The sequence below is a fragment of the Bradysia coprophila genome (genome assembly GCF_014529535.1).
Source record: "Bradysia coprophila strain Holo2 chromosome IV unlocalized genomic scaffold, BU_Bcop_v1 contig_5, whole genome shotgun sequence".
Lineage (NCBI taxonomy): Eukaryota > Metazoa > Arthropoda > Insecta > Diptera > Sciaridae > Bradysia > Bradysia coprophila.
Genome location: NW_023503374.1, coordinates 1,185,933 through 1,203,997, shown reverse-complemented (window position 1 = coordinate 1,203,997; position 18,065 = coordinate 1,185,933). Strand labels below are relative to the sequence as shown.

General features: G+C 35.6%; 2 protein-coding genes across 3 annotated transcripts in view; one reads left to right on the top strand and one right to left on the bottom strand.

The window, feature by feature from the left end:
* The first annotated feature begins 1,671 nt into the window (after positions 1–1,671).
* On the top strand, positions 1,672–4,721 carry LOC119071481 (adipocyte plasma membrane-associated protein-like). Of its 2 annotated transcripts, XM_037176332.1 has the most exons (6): positions 1,725–1,992; positions 2,425–2,621; positions 2,867–3,030; positions 3,093–4,023; positions 4,066–4,098; positions 4,193–4,721. In XM_037176332.1, the coding sequence occupies exons 1-6, from the start codon at positions 1,877–1,879 to the stop codon at positions 4,396–4,398; spliced, it is 1,647 nt and encodes a 548-aa protein (XP_037032227.1). In that variant the 5' UTR covers positions 1,725–1,876; the 3' UTR covers positions 4,399–4,721. The 2 variants fall into 2 exon arrangements, with proteins under 2 accessions (XP_037032226.1, XP_037032227.1); XM_037176331.1 differs by having other exon boundaries at positions 1,672–1,992; positions 3,093–4,098.
* Positions 4,722–13,930: 9,209 nt separating this feature from the next.
* LOC119071490 (calmodulin) overlaps positions 13,931–18,065 on the bottom strand; it is a 30,945-nt gene continuing 26,810 nt past the window's right edge. The window contains exon 4 of the mRNA XM_037176342.1: positions 13,931–15,919. Within this exon, the coding sequence (XP_037032237.1) occupies positions 15,891–15,919 (29 nt within the window). The 3' untranslated portion in view covers positions 13,931–15,890. The remainder of the gene's footprint in view (positions 15,920–18,065) is intronic.

Here is an 18,065-nt window from a genome sequence, read left to right as displayed (position 1 = left end):
TTTTAGGTCCGGTCCAAGCTCGGCCCGACAGATTTGAAGCCCGCCCGGCCCAGGCCCGGTCGGGCCGGATAAAAACCCGGGCGGCCCGACATTTTCGGGCGGCCCGCACATCTCTAGTTTTCATCTTAGACAATGTAAATACAACGCACAGGACGCATACGCCGCAAACATCGCACACATGTATTACTCATTTACATAGGCTCTGCTGTAATCTACTATAACTCACTTCCCACATATTATGTGGAATGTGTTGCATCGGCTGCGACGCAGCGGCTGCGATATTGACGTTTGTTTATTTTTTGTTTATTCTTTGGTCTTCTGCAGAGTGCTTTTTGATTTTATATTTTAAATGAAATAGTTTCGACTTTCAGTAATTTTTTTGAAAGTATTTAAAACAATCTGTAATGAGTCGGTTCAATAAAAAGCGCCTTCGTGATCAACTCAGAAGTGTCTTAACCTGTTTTTTCAGAACCTTAGATAAAATTTCCATATTAGTGATAAACGGCGACTTATAAACGATTTATCAATCGAATTATCAATCGATAATAAGTCGATGAATATCGATTGTCGATAAAACATTCAATTGATTTTTTTTTGAAAAGGTCGATAATCGATTCGATAATCGAATGAATTATCGAACATGCCTAATTTCGATCATAATTGACAAAATATAATTTTTAATCAGAAAGCAGGAGCCTTTTATCTAGGAGTGGATATTTGTAAATTTCGTTGTTCAAAGAGTTTTCAAAAGGAAATAGTCTGAGGACTTTCAATGAGTTACTAAGGATTTTCTTCTACTACCAAACTGGTAGTTGCCTACCAAACTGGTAGTTGCCTACCAAACTGGTAGTTGCCTACCAAACTGGTAGTTGACTACCAAACTGGTAGTTGACTACCAAACTGGTAGTTGACTACCAAACTGGTAGTTGACTACCAAACTGGTAGTTGACTACCAAACTGGTAGTTGACTACCAAACTGGTAGTTGACTACCAAACTGGTAGTTGACTACCAAACTGGTAGTTGACTACCAAACTGGTAGTTGACTACCAAACTGGTAGTTGACTACCAAACTGGTAGTTGACTACCAAACTGGTAGTTGACTACCAAACTGGTAGTTGACTACCAAACTGGTAGTTGACTACCAAATTGGTAAAACGTTAGTGTAGATGTTTACTCTTCAACATCTGGATATCGACTAATGAAGCTGTTCTTCCGCCTTGTCTACAGAAAAAGAAAAAAGACCTCACCAGGCTTTAGCCGGTCTATTCTTGTTTACGTGGATATCTTGTTACCCGTTTTTGCTGGTTGTGAACCGATTTTCAATGAAATCCTTTTGGATGGTAACATTCGAGCGTTATTTAGTATTGACCGTTATAAACAACTCTATTTACAAATAATTTCGTCGAATTGGTACTAATTAATGAAAATATTGGTAAAGTGATTTAAAACATTTTGTGAAAGGAGTGTTGGAGTATATTTTCTCATTTCCTTTTTCCAGCTTTTTTTTTAAGTTTTCACAAATTTTCAAAGGATTATTCTAATAACTTTTTGATCGACAAAGTACTTTTCACGTTCATCTGCCCCTCGACTTTTATAACAAATTCAATGATACACACCGAAAGCGAACCCATCCAAATGCACAATTTTGCTGACGTACCGTATTGCCAACACTATAACTTTTACACTCAAATAATGAGTATACTCTACGTCGGCTAAAAAGTGCTATTGTGTACGTAGCCCATCAGTGTCTCGTTGTCAGTGCCATCATATGCAGTAGTGAATCGACCGTTCGTGTGAAGTCAATAATATATGTGCCAAATACGCGATTTGTTCTGATTTATTTCGACAATTCACAATCAAAATTCATTTCCAACAATGAAATTCGGAAAGTTCTTGTACTATTCGATAAGAAATTTCTTTATTTTCTTCTCAATCATAACATTCATTCCATCGTTACCACCTACAACTCACTTTAAAATCGAGTCGTTCAAGTAAGTTGGACATTTATTTTACTGATAGCAGACAATGCACCTCAATGTATTTGATAACCGTATCAATTTTTGGCCGAAGTAAATGTTAAAATTTTTGTTATTGAACAGAAACGTTGAGTGAAGAAAGTTGCACTTTGTCTTTTGACGATGATTTCACTTTATTGCAGGTATGTACTCAAGGAGTACTTAAGAAATTACTTTGTCTTAAACGAAAAACAATCTACGCCGGTAAATTGCCTAAAACCATATCAGTTTTTCTCGGTAATTTAACTTTATATTGATACCTTGTGAATATATTGAGGGCCACACCTGTGCAAATAGTAAACGTAATTTCTTAATGACATGATAATTCACTAAAGTTGCCAGTCAAGCAATGTGGTGAATTTAAGAAATTTCCGTAAATTTTATGGTTTCGAATTCGACATCTTTCAGAGTAAGTCCACCAAGACCCTTGAATACTGTCCCAAACAATTACCTGGACAATGCGGAACGTCTGTTAGTCAACCGTGTACTGGGTCCGGAGCATTTAATCACCAACGGAAAAGATATTTATGCAACATTGGTAAACGAAGTCGTGAGAATAAATGGTGATCACATAACTCATGTCGCCAAGTTTGGAAAGCCATGTGGTAAGTCGTGACAAATATTTTCGCAGCTGATGATTGCATTCTCGCGTTAAAATAGTTGATTATTTGGCCGTTTTGAAAAGAGTTAGAAGTTTGCAGCCCGTGCCAACGGCACTCAAAGTAAGAATTTCCCAGTTATTCGAGAAGCCGCTCGAAACTGGAAGCTGGGTCCGAACGATGTGGCATTCTTGAGGATTCTAGAAAAATGACCCCACAATTAATGAACGAATTTCTCTTCATTTTCCCAGAACTATACCAAGACGCATTATGTGGCAGACCACTAGGAATCGCATTCGACACAATCAGCGACGATTTAATTGTTGCTGATGCATACTATGGAATTTGGTCGGTAAATCCCAAAACCGGCGACAAAAAACAACTAGTTTCACCAAATGAGAAACTGGACGGTGAAGTAAGTCCACTGACACACAGCATCACACGAACTGCTAGATTCTATTATCAACACCATTTCAGATTCCACGTCCTGCGAAAATCTTTAACAGCGTAGCAGTGTCTGAAACGGGTGATATTTACTGGTCTGATTCGTCGTCCGACTTCTATCTTGAAGATGGTGTACAGACGTTCATGGCTAACCCATCAGGCCGACTTTTCCGCTACGATCGAACACAGAAGCTGAATGTGCTACTCATCGATAGACTTTACTTTGCGAACGGAGTAGCGCTAAGTCCCAACGAAGATTTTGTACTGGTTGCAGAATGCGCTGGATCGCAGATTCGTCGATTTTATTTGAAAGGATCGAAGGCTGGAACAACCGATATATTTATCGATGGCCTACCAGGCACACCCGATAACATTACACCCGACTCAAAGGGTCTATGGATTCCGATGCCCATCTCACGTGACAGCAATCATCCAGCATTGTGGCAATCGGCCAGTAATGCACCGTTGATCCGTAAATTTGTTCTGAGAGTCTTGTCACTGGTTGAGATGCCATTCAAATCGATTCTTGAATTTTTCCCGAGTTGTTCGTATTGCCAAATGGCTCTGCATTACATAGGTCACTTTACGACTGTAACACCGTTGGCGCCATCCATCAAAACGGTGCTACGTGTTGACTGGAATGGGCAAATCGAATATGTTTTGTCGGGCAAAGATAAAACGGTCAGGTCAATTACACACGTAATGGAGTTGGACAACTATTTGTACTTTGGGTCATTCGATCAAGCATACCTGTCCAGGGTAAAGAAACCTGCTGCAATTGAAACCGATGGTGGGTCGTACCGAAAACAGACTGAAAAGCCGACAACGACAACACCACGACCGACGACCACAACTACAGCCAAGCCGACAACCACAACAGCTAAGCCAACAACCACAACAACTAAGCCGACAACCACAACAGCTAAGCCAACAACCACAACAGCTAAGGCGACAACCACAACAGCTAAACCAACAACTACTACAGCTAAGCCGACAACCACTACAACTAAGCCGACAACCACAACAGCTAAGCCGGAAAGTGAGTAGAGAAATGTACCAGACAAACAGATACGTGATATCTGTTGAGTCTCTTTAAATTTTTGATTTTTTTTAAATTTCGGAATTTTCTATAGCCTCCCAGTCTACAACTACTACAGCTAGGCCGACAACCACAACAGCTAAGCCGACAACTACTACAACCGCTTCTCCAACAGTGACCACTAAAGCGCCACCATCCGAACCAGCTCCAATTCATGAGGACAGGCCAGCAGATACAAAAAAGCCTGAACCGGAAAAACTAAAAATTATCAAGAAGGGTGGAGCTCAAGGAGAATTGTAATTCAGTGATTGCACATTGGTCGATTCGACAGCTCGTAACTGAGTTTTATTCAAAAAACATTTTGTTCGTTCATTTGGCAGCTTAAACATTATTTGAATTTCGTCCATTCGAATCCTCAATCATTTTATCGAACTAGTCATCATGATAGCTTGGCAATGAGACTTTCTGTAAAATATTCTTCATCAATCAAAATTTGTGTTGTGATTTTATGAAATTTTATCAAAAAAAATACCTCAAAACAAAATAGACATTCCACGTATAACTTCCACACATTCCACTATATATACGTCTAGCAAGCAATAATTTGTAAATTTTATGTAAGATCACCGAAAAGGAATCGCGTTCATTTCCGTTGGAAAATTTGTTGAATATCAATTTTGTTTGAGATTATTATATTTATTAGAAAATTATTTTGTAATTTTTAGTAGGTTTGGGTTGATCCATTAAATAAAATCGAGAACGAGAACATCAATTCATTGCTGGTTTTTGTTTTGTTTTATTTGAAACTGTTGATACATGCCGAGAAGGACACGATCAACGCACTTCAATCATGATTGGTATTCTAAATTAGAAACTGGACAGTGTGTCATACAATTGTACAACACAATTTCATACTAAATAGATCCCCAAAGCTGTCAACTATGATCGCTTTTGCTTGAAGTGCGTTGTTCTATCCTGTGACATCATTTCCCTTACATATGTCTTAAGGAATGATTACTAAATGTCAAATTATATTTTCCCAAAAAATCAGACGGTACGACGCACCAAGCAACAGAACTAATTTCGTGATTTTATATGGAACGTCGGAACACAACATTAAAATCTTGATTTATGGTAAGAAATTCTGACTGCTGTATCGAGCAAACCCCTTCCTTAAATTCGGTTTTAATAACTGGGGATACAAAGATGACAAGTTGAGTTTTCAGCTACGCCTCGGGTCAACGATGACACACAAACATGACTTTTCATTTTTTTAATCACTAGTTTTCTAATGGATTTTACATACTTTTGTTTTCGCTAGAGTCGAAAGTGCCTTATTACATTACTAGGGAAAACAAGGGAATTAGTTTAAGACCTCAACACATGTAAAATCCATTACAAAACTAGTAGCTCTTTTGAATTGTTTAGTGAAAACTAGAGTTACGCAGCTCATGTAAAACAGAACTTTTTTTTAAGATGAAATAAATGAAATGAAATGAAACTAGGGATAACAAAAACTCGGCTTCGCCTCGGATCAACAAACTTCACACCAAAACTGGACTTTTCAACTTTTATCCCTTGTCGTGTAAATAACTCTTACTTGCAGTGAACTATTACACCAAATATCTTGTTTTCTCTATGGATGTAATTCGCCACTTTTGACTCTCTAGGGAAAACAAAAGTATGCAAAATACAGAGCATTGATTGCCTGGGTACTGGTGAGCGGGCTACCCGAAGTTGGCCAAAAGCCCGGCCCGACCCCGATTTAGTTTTAACGGGCTTCGGGTTATCGGGGTTCGAAAATTTAGATCGGGGCGGGTTCGGTTTCAAATTTACAATCCAAACCCGACCCGAACTAAAATTTTCTATGTAAAGTCATCGCGTCAAATACTTATAAGTGTAACTAGTTTAGGCAATTTTGTTTTACTTGGAATAATTCAAGAAACCGTTTCAAAATTTAATTATTTTTTTTTGCGTTTTCTAAATATTTTCGAAGTTAGCGGGTTTCAATATCTTTTGGGTTAACGGGTTTCAGTATCTGCCGGGTTTCGGGTCATCGGGTTTCAAAATTTTTCAACCGGTAGTGATCACCGAATGGTTCGTGCAAGAGTCACGTTAAATACCAGATTTCAAAGATCACAACTAGTTCAGAAAAGTGAAAGGAAAGTGAAAGGATTGACGTACAACGGCTTCACACACAAAATGAAGAATTTGCTACGAAAATGACTGCCGAATTAGATAACGTCAACAATCAATGTGAAACATTGGACGAATTGAATACCAAAATCGTCGATACAATAATGGGATTCATGAAATCCAAATGCAAATCCGTCCAAGGGAAATAATCAAAACTCAGCAGAGAAACGTTAGACCTGATCGCAAGCAGAGCAGAGTTGGCAAAAAACGGAGGGCGAGATTCGGTGGAATACCGGAACTTGTCTAAAAGTATCAACAAAGCAAGGAGATCAGATGAAAGAAAATATAATGTCCAATTGGCTCAAAACATAATTGAAGCTAATTGCAATATGAAAGTCCTACAGAGAAAAATGACAAACGCCAAAAAAGAAATCTTCAAATTACGAGACAAAACAGGAACGATCCAAACGGATCGAAATGCGATATTAAACATTGCAACAGAATTTTATGAGAATTTGTTTTCTTCAGCAAGACAGAGCCCAACGGAAGAAACCGAAGATAGACCAATAATAAGAAACGTGGGATCGGAGGATATGCCCGACATAACTGTTGATGAAGTCAAGGCCGCAGTAGCCGAGATGAAAAACAAAAAGTCTCCCGGAGAAGATGGTGTTCCAGTGGAAGCCATTAAACTGGGTGGAGACTCCTTATTAAAGGCAATCACGGCTTTGTTTAATCAATGTCTCCAATGGGAAGAAGTACCAGAAGCCTGGGAAAATGCGGTAATTACATTGCTGCATAAAAAAGGAGACATAACAAAGCTGGAAAATTACCGGCCCATAAGCCTATTGTCAACACTCTACAAGTTGTTTATGAAAATCATTACGAAGAGGAACACTAACAAGTTCGACTTCTACCAACCTGTTGAACAAGCTGCTTTCAGATCTGGTTTCAGCACAAACGACCATTTGCAGGTGATGAGAACGCTTATTGAGAAGTGTCGTGAATACAACATCGACATAGTCTTGCTATTCATAGACTTCGAAAAAGCTTTCGATTCAGTGGAAACATGGTCGATATTGGACGCATCAGACGAATGTAGAGTAGACTCAAGGTACTCCAACACAATTCGATGTGTACAAAAATGCTACTTCATGTATAAAACTTCATAAGAGCACGGAGAAATTCAGAATCGGCCGAGGTGTAAGGCAGGGTGACACTATTTCACCGAAATTATTCACGGCGATTCTGCAGAGTGTTTTTAGGAAGTTAAACTGGAGTAAAATGGGAATAAAGATAAGTGGAGAGTACCTGAGCAATCTCCGCTTCGCTGATGACATTGTACCGATAGCAGCGAATATAGGTCAGGCCCAGCTTATGCTACAACAGTTAAGTGAAGAGGCAATCAAAGTTGGCCTCAAGATGAACTTATCGAAAACAAAAGTCATGACCAACATCAGGGACGATAGAGAAATCAAAATTGGTGACACTGTCATTGAACGAGTCGACAGCTATGTATATCTAGGACATAAACTGAAGTTAGGTCTGGACAACCAGACTGCAGAAATAAGACGTAGGATTGGTCTTGCATGGGCAGCGTTCGGAAAACTCAGACTAATTTTCAAAAGCAAAATGAATAATAGTCTGAAACGCAAAGTTTTCGACACTTGTGTCCTTCCAGTGCTCACTTATGGAGCGGAAACGTTAACTTTAACGAAAGCATCCGAAGATAAATTGAGAGTGACACAAAGAGCCATGGAACGGAGTATGCTTGGAATAACACTCAGAGACAGAATGACGAATCAATGGATTCGACAACAAACCAGGGTCGTTGATGTCATGGAAAGAATAGCATCTCTGAAATGGAGCTGGGCGGGACAAATTGCAAGAAGGACAGACGAACGTTGGACCAAAAAGATCATGAACTGGCGACCATATAAAAGACGAGCTATAGGTAGACCACCAGAGAGATGGACAAACGGAATTAAGAATATTGCAGGTACAAACTGGCAGCAAATGGCAATGGATCGTACGAAATGGAAAGAAGTTGGAGAGGCCTACATCCAGCAGTGGATAGAAACAGGCTGAAAAAGAAGAAGAAGAAGGGTTTCAAAAATTTAATTCGGGTCGGGCTCGGGTCGGGTCGGGCTTTGAAAAAACCTCGGCCCGCTCGCCCGCTCACCACTATTGGGTACCTGCACTTATAATGTCACACTACCTATAAAATCGAGCAATTAGAAAATTCCAATATCCAACGGTCAACAAAACGATGACTCAAAATCGTACTGGGGCCTTTTTATAATGCGTTAAAAGACTTCGCTGAGAAAGTAAATAAATGGATCAATCCACGACCTATCCCGTGACTAGCGAAACTTCAAATCGAAATAGCTTGGAATCTATTAAACTTTTCTGATAATATCTTCGATTGAATCAATTCTTCTGAATTCGGTCCAGTAACAGATGAGATCAGGCTTCAAGAACGTTGCTCTGAGCAAAGTTATCATGAACCGAAGCGATAGCGGAGGTTCGTGACGCTAGTCGACTCCCTAAGAAAGAAAACAACCAACGGGAGACTAAGGAACCTATATATAGGCGAACATTTTACCTTTTCCATACTGAACCAAATCAAAAAAAAATTATGTTCAAACGAAAGTGCTCGTCAATACGAGTTCAACGAGCTATAGATCATTAAAAACGGTGGCATCTTCACACATTTTCAGCACATTCTCCATATTCGAGTTAATAGAAATGTTTCATGTGGGTTTGATATACGTATCGAACCACTACATCTGTTTGCGAAAACTGCGCTCGCACTTTTGCTAAAACGTATATTAATTCAATCTTAACACTTTTTCATCGGCAAATCAATAAATTTTATTGAAGTTCTTTACTTAATTTCTGTAAATTTAATTAAAACATTTTCATGCACATTTCCAAAAAACACATTTAAAACACACTTATTATTTCATTATTTCATTCATATGACAAAAATATGACAGCTACATTTCTATTATAATGATTGTGTAGTAGATCAGTGTTGCCGTGCGTCATATAAAATGTACGCGAAATTATGAATTTGAAAAATTTGTTTGTTCGCAAAATTTTTGGATCATTTTCGAATTTCAGGTTTCAGGTTTCAATGTGGAATTTGTTTTGGGGGTAGAATGTCCAACAAAATGGTGGAAAGCAGCCATATTAGAAATTGTATTTTTGTATTTATTGTATTTAGGCCTATATGGTACATACATAGTTGCAGTAAATTGATAATCATAGAGTTTCGTTGACGAATAACTTTTTCCGGCACTTCAAGAAAATAGCGGCCATCTTGAAATTTCGTATTTTTTTAGATATTTTCGGCTATAGAGAGTTGGGAAAAGTATCGCTTGTACAGTTTCGTTGACGGAAGACTTTTTTCGATATTTCAAGATCATGGCGGCCATCTTGAAATTTCGTATTTTTGAGATATTTTCGGCTATACGGCATGTAGATAGTTGGGACAAAGTGTCACTTGTACAGTTTCCATTGCGAAAAACTTTTTTTTTCTAGATTTCAAGAAAATTGCGGCCATTTTGAAATTTCGGATTTTAAAGATATTTTCGGCTATACGGCATGTAGAGAGTTGGTATGAAGTGTCGCTTGTACAGTTTCGTTGGTGGAAAACTTTTATCGATATTTCAAGAAAATGGCGGCCATCTTGAAATTTCGTATTTTTTAGATATTTTCGACTATACGGCATGTAGAGAGTCGGTATAAAGTGTCGCTTGTACAGTTTCGTTGGTGAAAAACTTTTATCGATATTTCCAGAAAATTGCGGCCATCTTGAAATTTCGTATTTCTGAGATATTTTCGGCTATACGGCATGTAGAGAGTTGGGATAAAGTGTCGCTTGTACAGTTTCGTTGGTGGAAAACTTTTATCGATATTTCCAGAAAATGGCGGCCATCTTGAAATTTCGTATTTTTGAGATATGGCTATACGGCATGTAGAGAGTTGAGAAATCGTTTGTACAGTTTCGTTGGTGGAAAACTTTTATCGATATTTCCAGAAAATGGCGGCCATCTTGGAATTTCGTATTTTTGAGATATTTCCGGCTATATTGCATGTAGAGAGTTGGGATAAAGTGTCAATTGTACATTTACTGCATGTTCAACTTAAGAAAACACAATTTTAGATCATTTATCAGAGTTTTAATGTCCATCGACGCACCCAGTGCATTAAGTGATTTCCAGTGTTTGATAACTTTGCGCAAAATATCATAAGTAGAAACAACTTAATTGACTGGGAACATCGATGACTGTTAAAATTCGAAAATGTCTCAAAATGTTCCTAACCAAAAAAAAACCCACTGTAACTGTACGGTATGTAGACTTGGGATAAATTGTCGCTTGTATAACTTGCCTAACTCTATGTATTACCCAAAACTTCCAAAACAACTGATATCCCACAAAAACCTCAAAGAGGAAAAGGTGACGCTAGTGTAGTAAAAATTAAACTTCCAAAACGTTTGATATCGGTTTTGGTGACGCATTCTGCGCCTCAACGTAATCAATTTTTAACAAGAAAATATGTCAACGAGAAGTTTACCGATGAGATTTTACAACGAAAGCTTTACAAAAAAAAATGTGTCACAAAAAGGCAGATGATTATTGTCGTATGAGGGGTTTCCTCAGCGTCTGCCACTTGTGACGCATTTTTTTTTGTAAAGCTTTCGTTGTAAAATCTCATCGGTAAACTTCTCGTTGACATATTTTCTTGTTAAAATTTTCTTGGTAAAAATTGATTACGTTGAGGCGCAGAATGCGTCACCAAAACCGATATCAAACGTTTTGGAAGTTTAATTTTTACTACACTAGCGTCACCTTTTCCTCTTTGAGGTTTTTGTGGGATTTAGATTACGAGCCATTTCAAAAATACTTGTGTAGTGTAAGGAAAATTTTTTGGCTGGTTCAGCATGTACGTTAAACAGGCGCTTCTCCATCTCTCCACTCAGTGCTTCTGATAAAGGGATGTTTTATCAATTATTTTAAAGACTTTTTATGAAGTCTACTGTATCAGTTGTTATATCTTGAGATTTATGAGTACTGCACTACGGTAGTGACTACCACTAAAATGCAATTCTCTTACGAAGTCATCTTAAGAGAGTACAGCTGACATTTTCTTATTCCCAAAACCGTCCGTGTGTACCCACCGAGCTATGTATTTGAATCGCTATTCAACCAGGACGAGATTACGCTAGGACAACCAGTAAGTGATAAAGGAGAATCACACAAAAAGCTGAACCTCAATTGACGTACCGGTTCCGATGAATATGATTATGCTCTACATCCGAAAGATCTCCGTAAGGGAGATTCACCATTTTTGGTTTAATTTCCTTATCCGATCTCGTGAATCTTACAACATGGGAAATGTATAACTGTGTGGTTGGTACAAGTCCGTCTGATGAGATGTTAGTGGCATACTGGCATACACAACTTGAAATAATACTTCTAGTCCTTAGCTGATAGTTTGTCTGAAAATTTGTTACTTGACATCACCAAAAAGGCAAAAAAAAATTTGGGAAAATTTGAAAAAATCGCGAAAATTTGAGAAAATTCGTGAAAATATTTTCGCGAATATAGACAGTTTCTTCCATCTGGCTTTGGTTCAATGTTACTATACTTAAGAGTGATATCGCCAAATCTTCGAACAACTTTGGGACAAGGTGTCAAGGATTTTATTGAGTTATAGCTCATTCGATTCGTTGAACTGATGCGAGTAAAACGTAGGACTACGTTTGGTGAAATTTATTTTGTTGTCGACGATCGAGGTAGTGAAGTAAGGGTCTGCCAAAAGGGGCCCAAAATCGTTTTTTTACAATTACTCGAGTGAAACAATTTCGGGAAAAAACATTTTTAGGTCTTGAAGAGACGTACGTAACCAACGTGGATGTATCAAGTAACTCTTTATTTTAGTTTACTTCACTTTAAATAACAATTTTATTGAAAATAAATATTCAATAGCCACAAAAAAAGGCCAAAAATGCTTCATATCCCACTTTTTGTATAGAAAATAGTCCAAATAGATCGAAATTTGGATTCCAAGAGTATAAGAACAACGTGAATACATCGAAAAATTCTTTATTTTAGTTGATCTCACTCTTATCAGCAATAAATAATGAAGAGCTGCACAAAAAACCTCAAAAAAGCGAAAAACAAACGAAATAAAGGGATAAAATTTCGTCGACTCGGGGTGGACTTCCACTAAAGTCGCTCCAACCCTTTGCAGTGAAACTTATCTAAGGATGTTGATACATGTTATAGTACTACAGAGACTAGGCTCTCTCACCATACATACCATGTCTCGGACTTGTGTCACTGCAGCCGCTCAGGTACTTCGGAAAATCACCTATTTTTTCGTCTAAAGTCATTAATATCACCGTAAGGTGAACTTGGACCTGGTGGTAAGTATACTCAAATTTTGCGTCTCTTCCAGGCCTACAAGACTAGCTAAAAAAGTTTTTTTTCCGAAAATTGTTTTATTCGACTAATCGCGAGAAAACGATTTTGGGCTCCTTTTGGCAGACCTCGACCGTCGACAACAAAATAAAGTTCACCAAACGTGGTACTACGTTTTACTCGCAAAAGTTCAACGAATCGAATGAGCTATAAGTCAATAATATCCGTGACCCCTTGTCCCAAAATGTCTGATTTCGTTCGATGTTTTGGCGATATCACTCTTAACAGTGAAGGGTCTATCGTCAGAAAATGTAGGAAAATATTCAGACTCAGACAAAAATGGTCTCTGGTCTTTAGAGTTAACACTACAGCAAGCAGTACAGTCTAGTCTACAACGCAGAGGAAAATTTGAAAAAATCGCGAAAATTTGAGAAAATTCGTGAAAATATTTTCGCGAATATAGGCACTGCGCCTGACTGTGTGAGACAATTTCTTCCATCTGGCTTTGGTTCAATGTTAAAGTTCCACTCTCACTAAATTTACTATGTATGTACTATACTTAAGAGTGATATCGCCAAATCTTCGAACAACTTTGGGACAAGGTGTCACGGATTTTATTGAGTTATAGCTCATTCGATTCGTTTAACTGATGCGAGTAAAACGTAGTACTACGTTCGGTGAAATTTATTTTGTTGCCGACGATCGAGGTAGTGACTTTAATTAATTAAATTAAATTAAATTAACAACATTAAATATCGAAGAAGTCGACCCGAGAATCAAAAATATTGTCAATTTTCATGGTGGTGTCGATCCGAAATACTTACCCGTGGCCTTCTGGCCGAAATGGCAGGCCGAAAACAATATCGCAGACCGTAACCATCCGATTCCTATCTTCAATAAAAGTCAACGAGGTGCGCCTCGAGCTGTCTTCAGTCTAAACCAGTGATTATGTTCGACTTCGCGCTAGTTTTGGATTCTGTGTTTCCCGGACTGTGCTCGTGAGTTGTTAGCTTAATCGTCTTTAAATTTACTTGATCGTCGCTACCAGTTTCCTTTTTGAACTTTTTTAATTTTCGGAGATTTTGCCGTCGAATTCAATCTTTTACTAACGATCATAGAATGAAGTGGTTCAACAAAAGCAGTAGGATTTTGTCCGTGATCATAGTTTTAAGATTTTACTGTATTTGTTCTTTCAAACAAAGAAAGAAACTTAAAAAAAAAATGAATAAAATTTTGGATTGGTCAAATAAAACACATTTGTCTCGACCTAAAAATGAAGAAACATTTATTCATGTTATGTCTTTTTTTATTTAATATATTTTTGTTGTTTTTTTTATTTATTTTTGTTTGAAATTCATTCAGATTTTATTTTAATAAGTAAAATTTTCGTTTTTTAATTTTTTTTTCTTTTTTTTGTTGTTAAATTGGTGTGAAAAAAGTTTTTTTTTAATTTTTCTTCTTCATTAATTCAATTGAAAATTACGTAAGTAAAAGAACGAAGAATTATTTTTTTGGTTATTTTTCTCTTTGCTTTTTTTTTCTTTAAGGTAGACAAGGAATAATTATAGTGGTATATGGTGGAAGGTGTTTTTTTGGTTTTAAGTTGAATTATAATAGAAAAAAGATCGTGACAACAACAACGATTTTTAAATGTTCATTTTTAAATGGCTTCACTCAGTTTACCTAATCAATAAAAAAAATTATTTTACGATTATTCAATTTTTCTGTTTTTCTTCTTTTCTTTTTGGTTACTAATTTTTTTTTGTTTTTTTTTTCATTAAAATTTATAAATATTTTTTATTCTTTCATTGATACACCGACAAGAAATCAAGAAAAAGTTACACATAATTTTTGACTTGCTTTTTTTCTCTTCTAGGTACACTTAATTTTAGTTTTTGCGTTTTTCTTGTAGGTTTTTTTTTGTTTAAATTTAATTTTAAGTTTTATTTTGAAAATGTAAATGCTGCGCTTAGGAAATTTTGCCCGCCAAACCAATGCAAAAATTTTCTTTGTTCAAGAAAAAAAAAATAATGAAGAATACGGGCATCATGCATAGGTACTGATCTAGGACGATTTTGGGATTTGTAGGTATAGATAGGAGTGGGGTATTTGTGTCAGGAGGAGACTTAATAAAATAACAAAAAAAAACAGAAGAAAAGAAAATGGAATTTTGTGTTTGATGATTGCATTTTCGAGAAAATTACATTCGATCCACTGATAAAATCCACACCATATTTGGAATTTCGTTCGAAAATTTCTTTATTGAAAATAATTTTACAACAATTTTTTTTATTTTTTTTTTTATTTTTTATTTTACTTAAACTTTTGATGTTTCTTTGTTTATTTTAAGTTTAATTTTTTTTATTTTTTTTGTGTTTAATTTAAGAGAATAAAGAAAAAGACTTCAGACCGGTTGACTGGTACGAGAGTGCACAACATAATTGTTTGTGTCACGCTAACATTTTTTTAAGTACAAAAAATGATTTTTATTTTTCAAACACGACGCCGCAATTAATTTTTTTTAGGTTTTTCTTATCATTTTTATAGATTTATCATTTTGAAAATTTATGTTTTTTCAAACATAAATTTTATTTTGTTTGTTTTGAAATGGAAATTCCTCAAAAACAGAGACAGCATTACACATTCGTTAAAGTTCAATTAAAAAAAAAAAAGAAAAAAATGACAGTAAAATGCAAACAAGCACATTAGAGGTTTTTCGTATCAATTGCTTGAGTTTTGAATTAAAAAAAAAAACGAAAATGAAAAACTGGAACAAAACCTGAATCAAAGTTTTCTCAATCATATTTTGATGATAGTAATTTGTTTCATTTCTTTATCTCTTGTTTCATTTCTTTTAATTCATTTTTTTTGTTTTTGTTTTTGTTTCTTTAATATTTTACAAAAATTTACACAAATATAGATTAAGGGGGGAAAATCGGGGGCTAGGGGGTAGTGATTAATTTATATATGTTTTTTTTTTTATCTTATTTAAAATTGTGTTGTTACAATTAATTTAAGTTACTTCAGTTTTTTTTTCATTTTTTTTCTCTTTATTTAAATTTAAGTTTACTTTTAATTTATTTTTATTTTATTTTTTTATTTTTTCATTCAACCACAGCAACGACGTGTTTGCGCAACGATGATGGAATGGCGCATTGCTATAGTATTTTTTCTAAACATCTTAAACAAATTTAAAGGCTTTAAATGATGACAGTATGACGCTCACTTCGATGTCATCATGGTCACGAATTCTGTAAATACAAATTAAATTGAAATTTCAGCTGTTGAAAAATGATCTTGTTTTATTTTGTGTCACTTCTAACCATTGTACCCATCCACACACTCTTTCTTTTGGAGACCCGAGCTAAATCATTCGGCAGTTCAACAGAAGATTTATTTTTGAGAGATCAATTATTGGTGCGTACCATAGTTTCAAAAAACAGTCTAAACTACTTCAGAGAAAGCGGAAGTATTACTTCTTAGGATTTTTGCTAATATTCTTCATTATTTTCTCGATTTCTCATAAAACCTTTATTGAAATTTTCAAACAAATTCGCGAAAATCTGGGATAATAGGTGAAAATTGGCAAAATTCAGACACAATCATAATATAATTCTCTTTATTCATTCCACATGCATTACCAATGTTAATGCGGATATTGAATGTGGAATGAATAAAATCTACTCAAAAATAGACTCTGGTTTGCTCAGCAGATAGGAAAGTAGACCACACAATCTGTTAAGGTAAAATTCACTCATTCATTACAGTTACTCAGAAGCGTTGACGACGTCTTACAGAAAAGAAATGCCAAAGACAGCAAAAGTTTATGAAGAAACGTATCCACGAAATGTAAACAAGTGTTGAAATAGTCAATGAAATGCTTACTTAAAAATGCCCTACGGAAGACGCATAATGATCAGAGGCGAATTAATAAAGCACAATATTTGACTAGCAATTCAAAAAATGTTGTTTATTATTTAGCCAAAAGGAAATAAATTTTCGTTGTTATGATAAAAACATTAAATTTCAATTAATTTAAACATTGGCCTTCTCAATAAATTAGATTTATTTTTTTACATTGGTCAGTTATCGATTTCTAATCTTAATCTGCATAGCTATACTACAGTGTCAAATACTACTGTTAAAAATATATTATTTTTGAACATTCGGCAAAAATATAGAAGACTACAATTAATTTCGCTTTATTTTATTGCTATTATTGCTATAAATTTGCACGATAACTAAGCATTGGTACTGTAACACTATCAGGAATACTTAATTTATGTATTCAATAAAAATGTAATTCTACTATTTGCGACATACACACAACCGAAATTTCTTTTCATTTTGGATTTGTTTTTAAGAGGAATGAATGCTCTGTATAAAAGCCTACATCAGGGCGCCTTTTAATTACTGTATTTTGACTGATATCTTCTTACAACAAACTTTTTTGAACAATGTAAGACGACGATAACCACCACATTTGTGTTAGCTTTCAACAAAAAAAATGTTTTTTTTTGTGACAGTTTGACCCAATGACAGCAAACCATTGACTTTTGTTAGAAGTGGTCAAACTGCCACAAGTAAATCTATTTTTTATTGACAGCTAACAGATCTGTGGTGGTAATTGTTGTATCGCATTTTTTAGAAAGGAAACGCCTGAATGTAGAGTGTAATTTCAGCAGAGTATCCAAATCTCTCTGCATTCGAAATAATTCTATGAATTTAGTTTTCAAATTAGTTTTGCGTGTTTTGTGTGTGTTGCTCGGTTAATATGTATTAATTCGAGTTTTTATTTCGTTTCAGAATTTTTTTTAATTGATTTGTGAGCCTTTTAAAAGTAGCTTGCTCGTCATATTCCGGAAGTCTGGAAAATTATAAATTTAGAAGAAAATCTCTATCTCCAAAATTAAAAATTTGCATTGTACATAAGTTGCCGGTTTTATGTGTTAAAATTAATTGATTGTAAAAATGGAATGCTAATTTCAACATAAAAACTAAATTGATTTAAAGAATTTGAAAACAAAACAAGAAAAAACGTTCAATTATGCTTTGTGTTGTGCACTAAAATATATTTAAATTCAACCTACTGCTTAACATATTCTAAGAAGTTGTCCACGGCTGGTCAATTTGTTCTTTAACTATCTATTAAAGATCAAAACGTTTCAAATGTCATTAACGGTATGTCAACCCCCAACCCCCATACATACTGCAACAGCACATGCTTCGTCTTCTTGGGTGCTCGCGACTCACCCAATAAACAGACAAAGTGATCATGATTAATTGTGGATAATTACATCGATTATCACCCTAGAAGCGTGTACCATTGTTGAATGGACATTACTTACTGCATCGCACAATAAATGTATGTACATTCATTAAGCTTAGGTACATCTT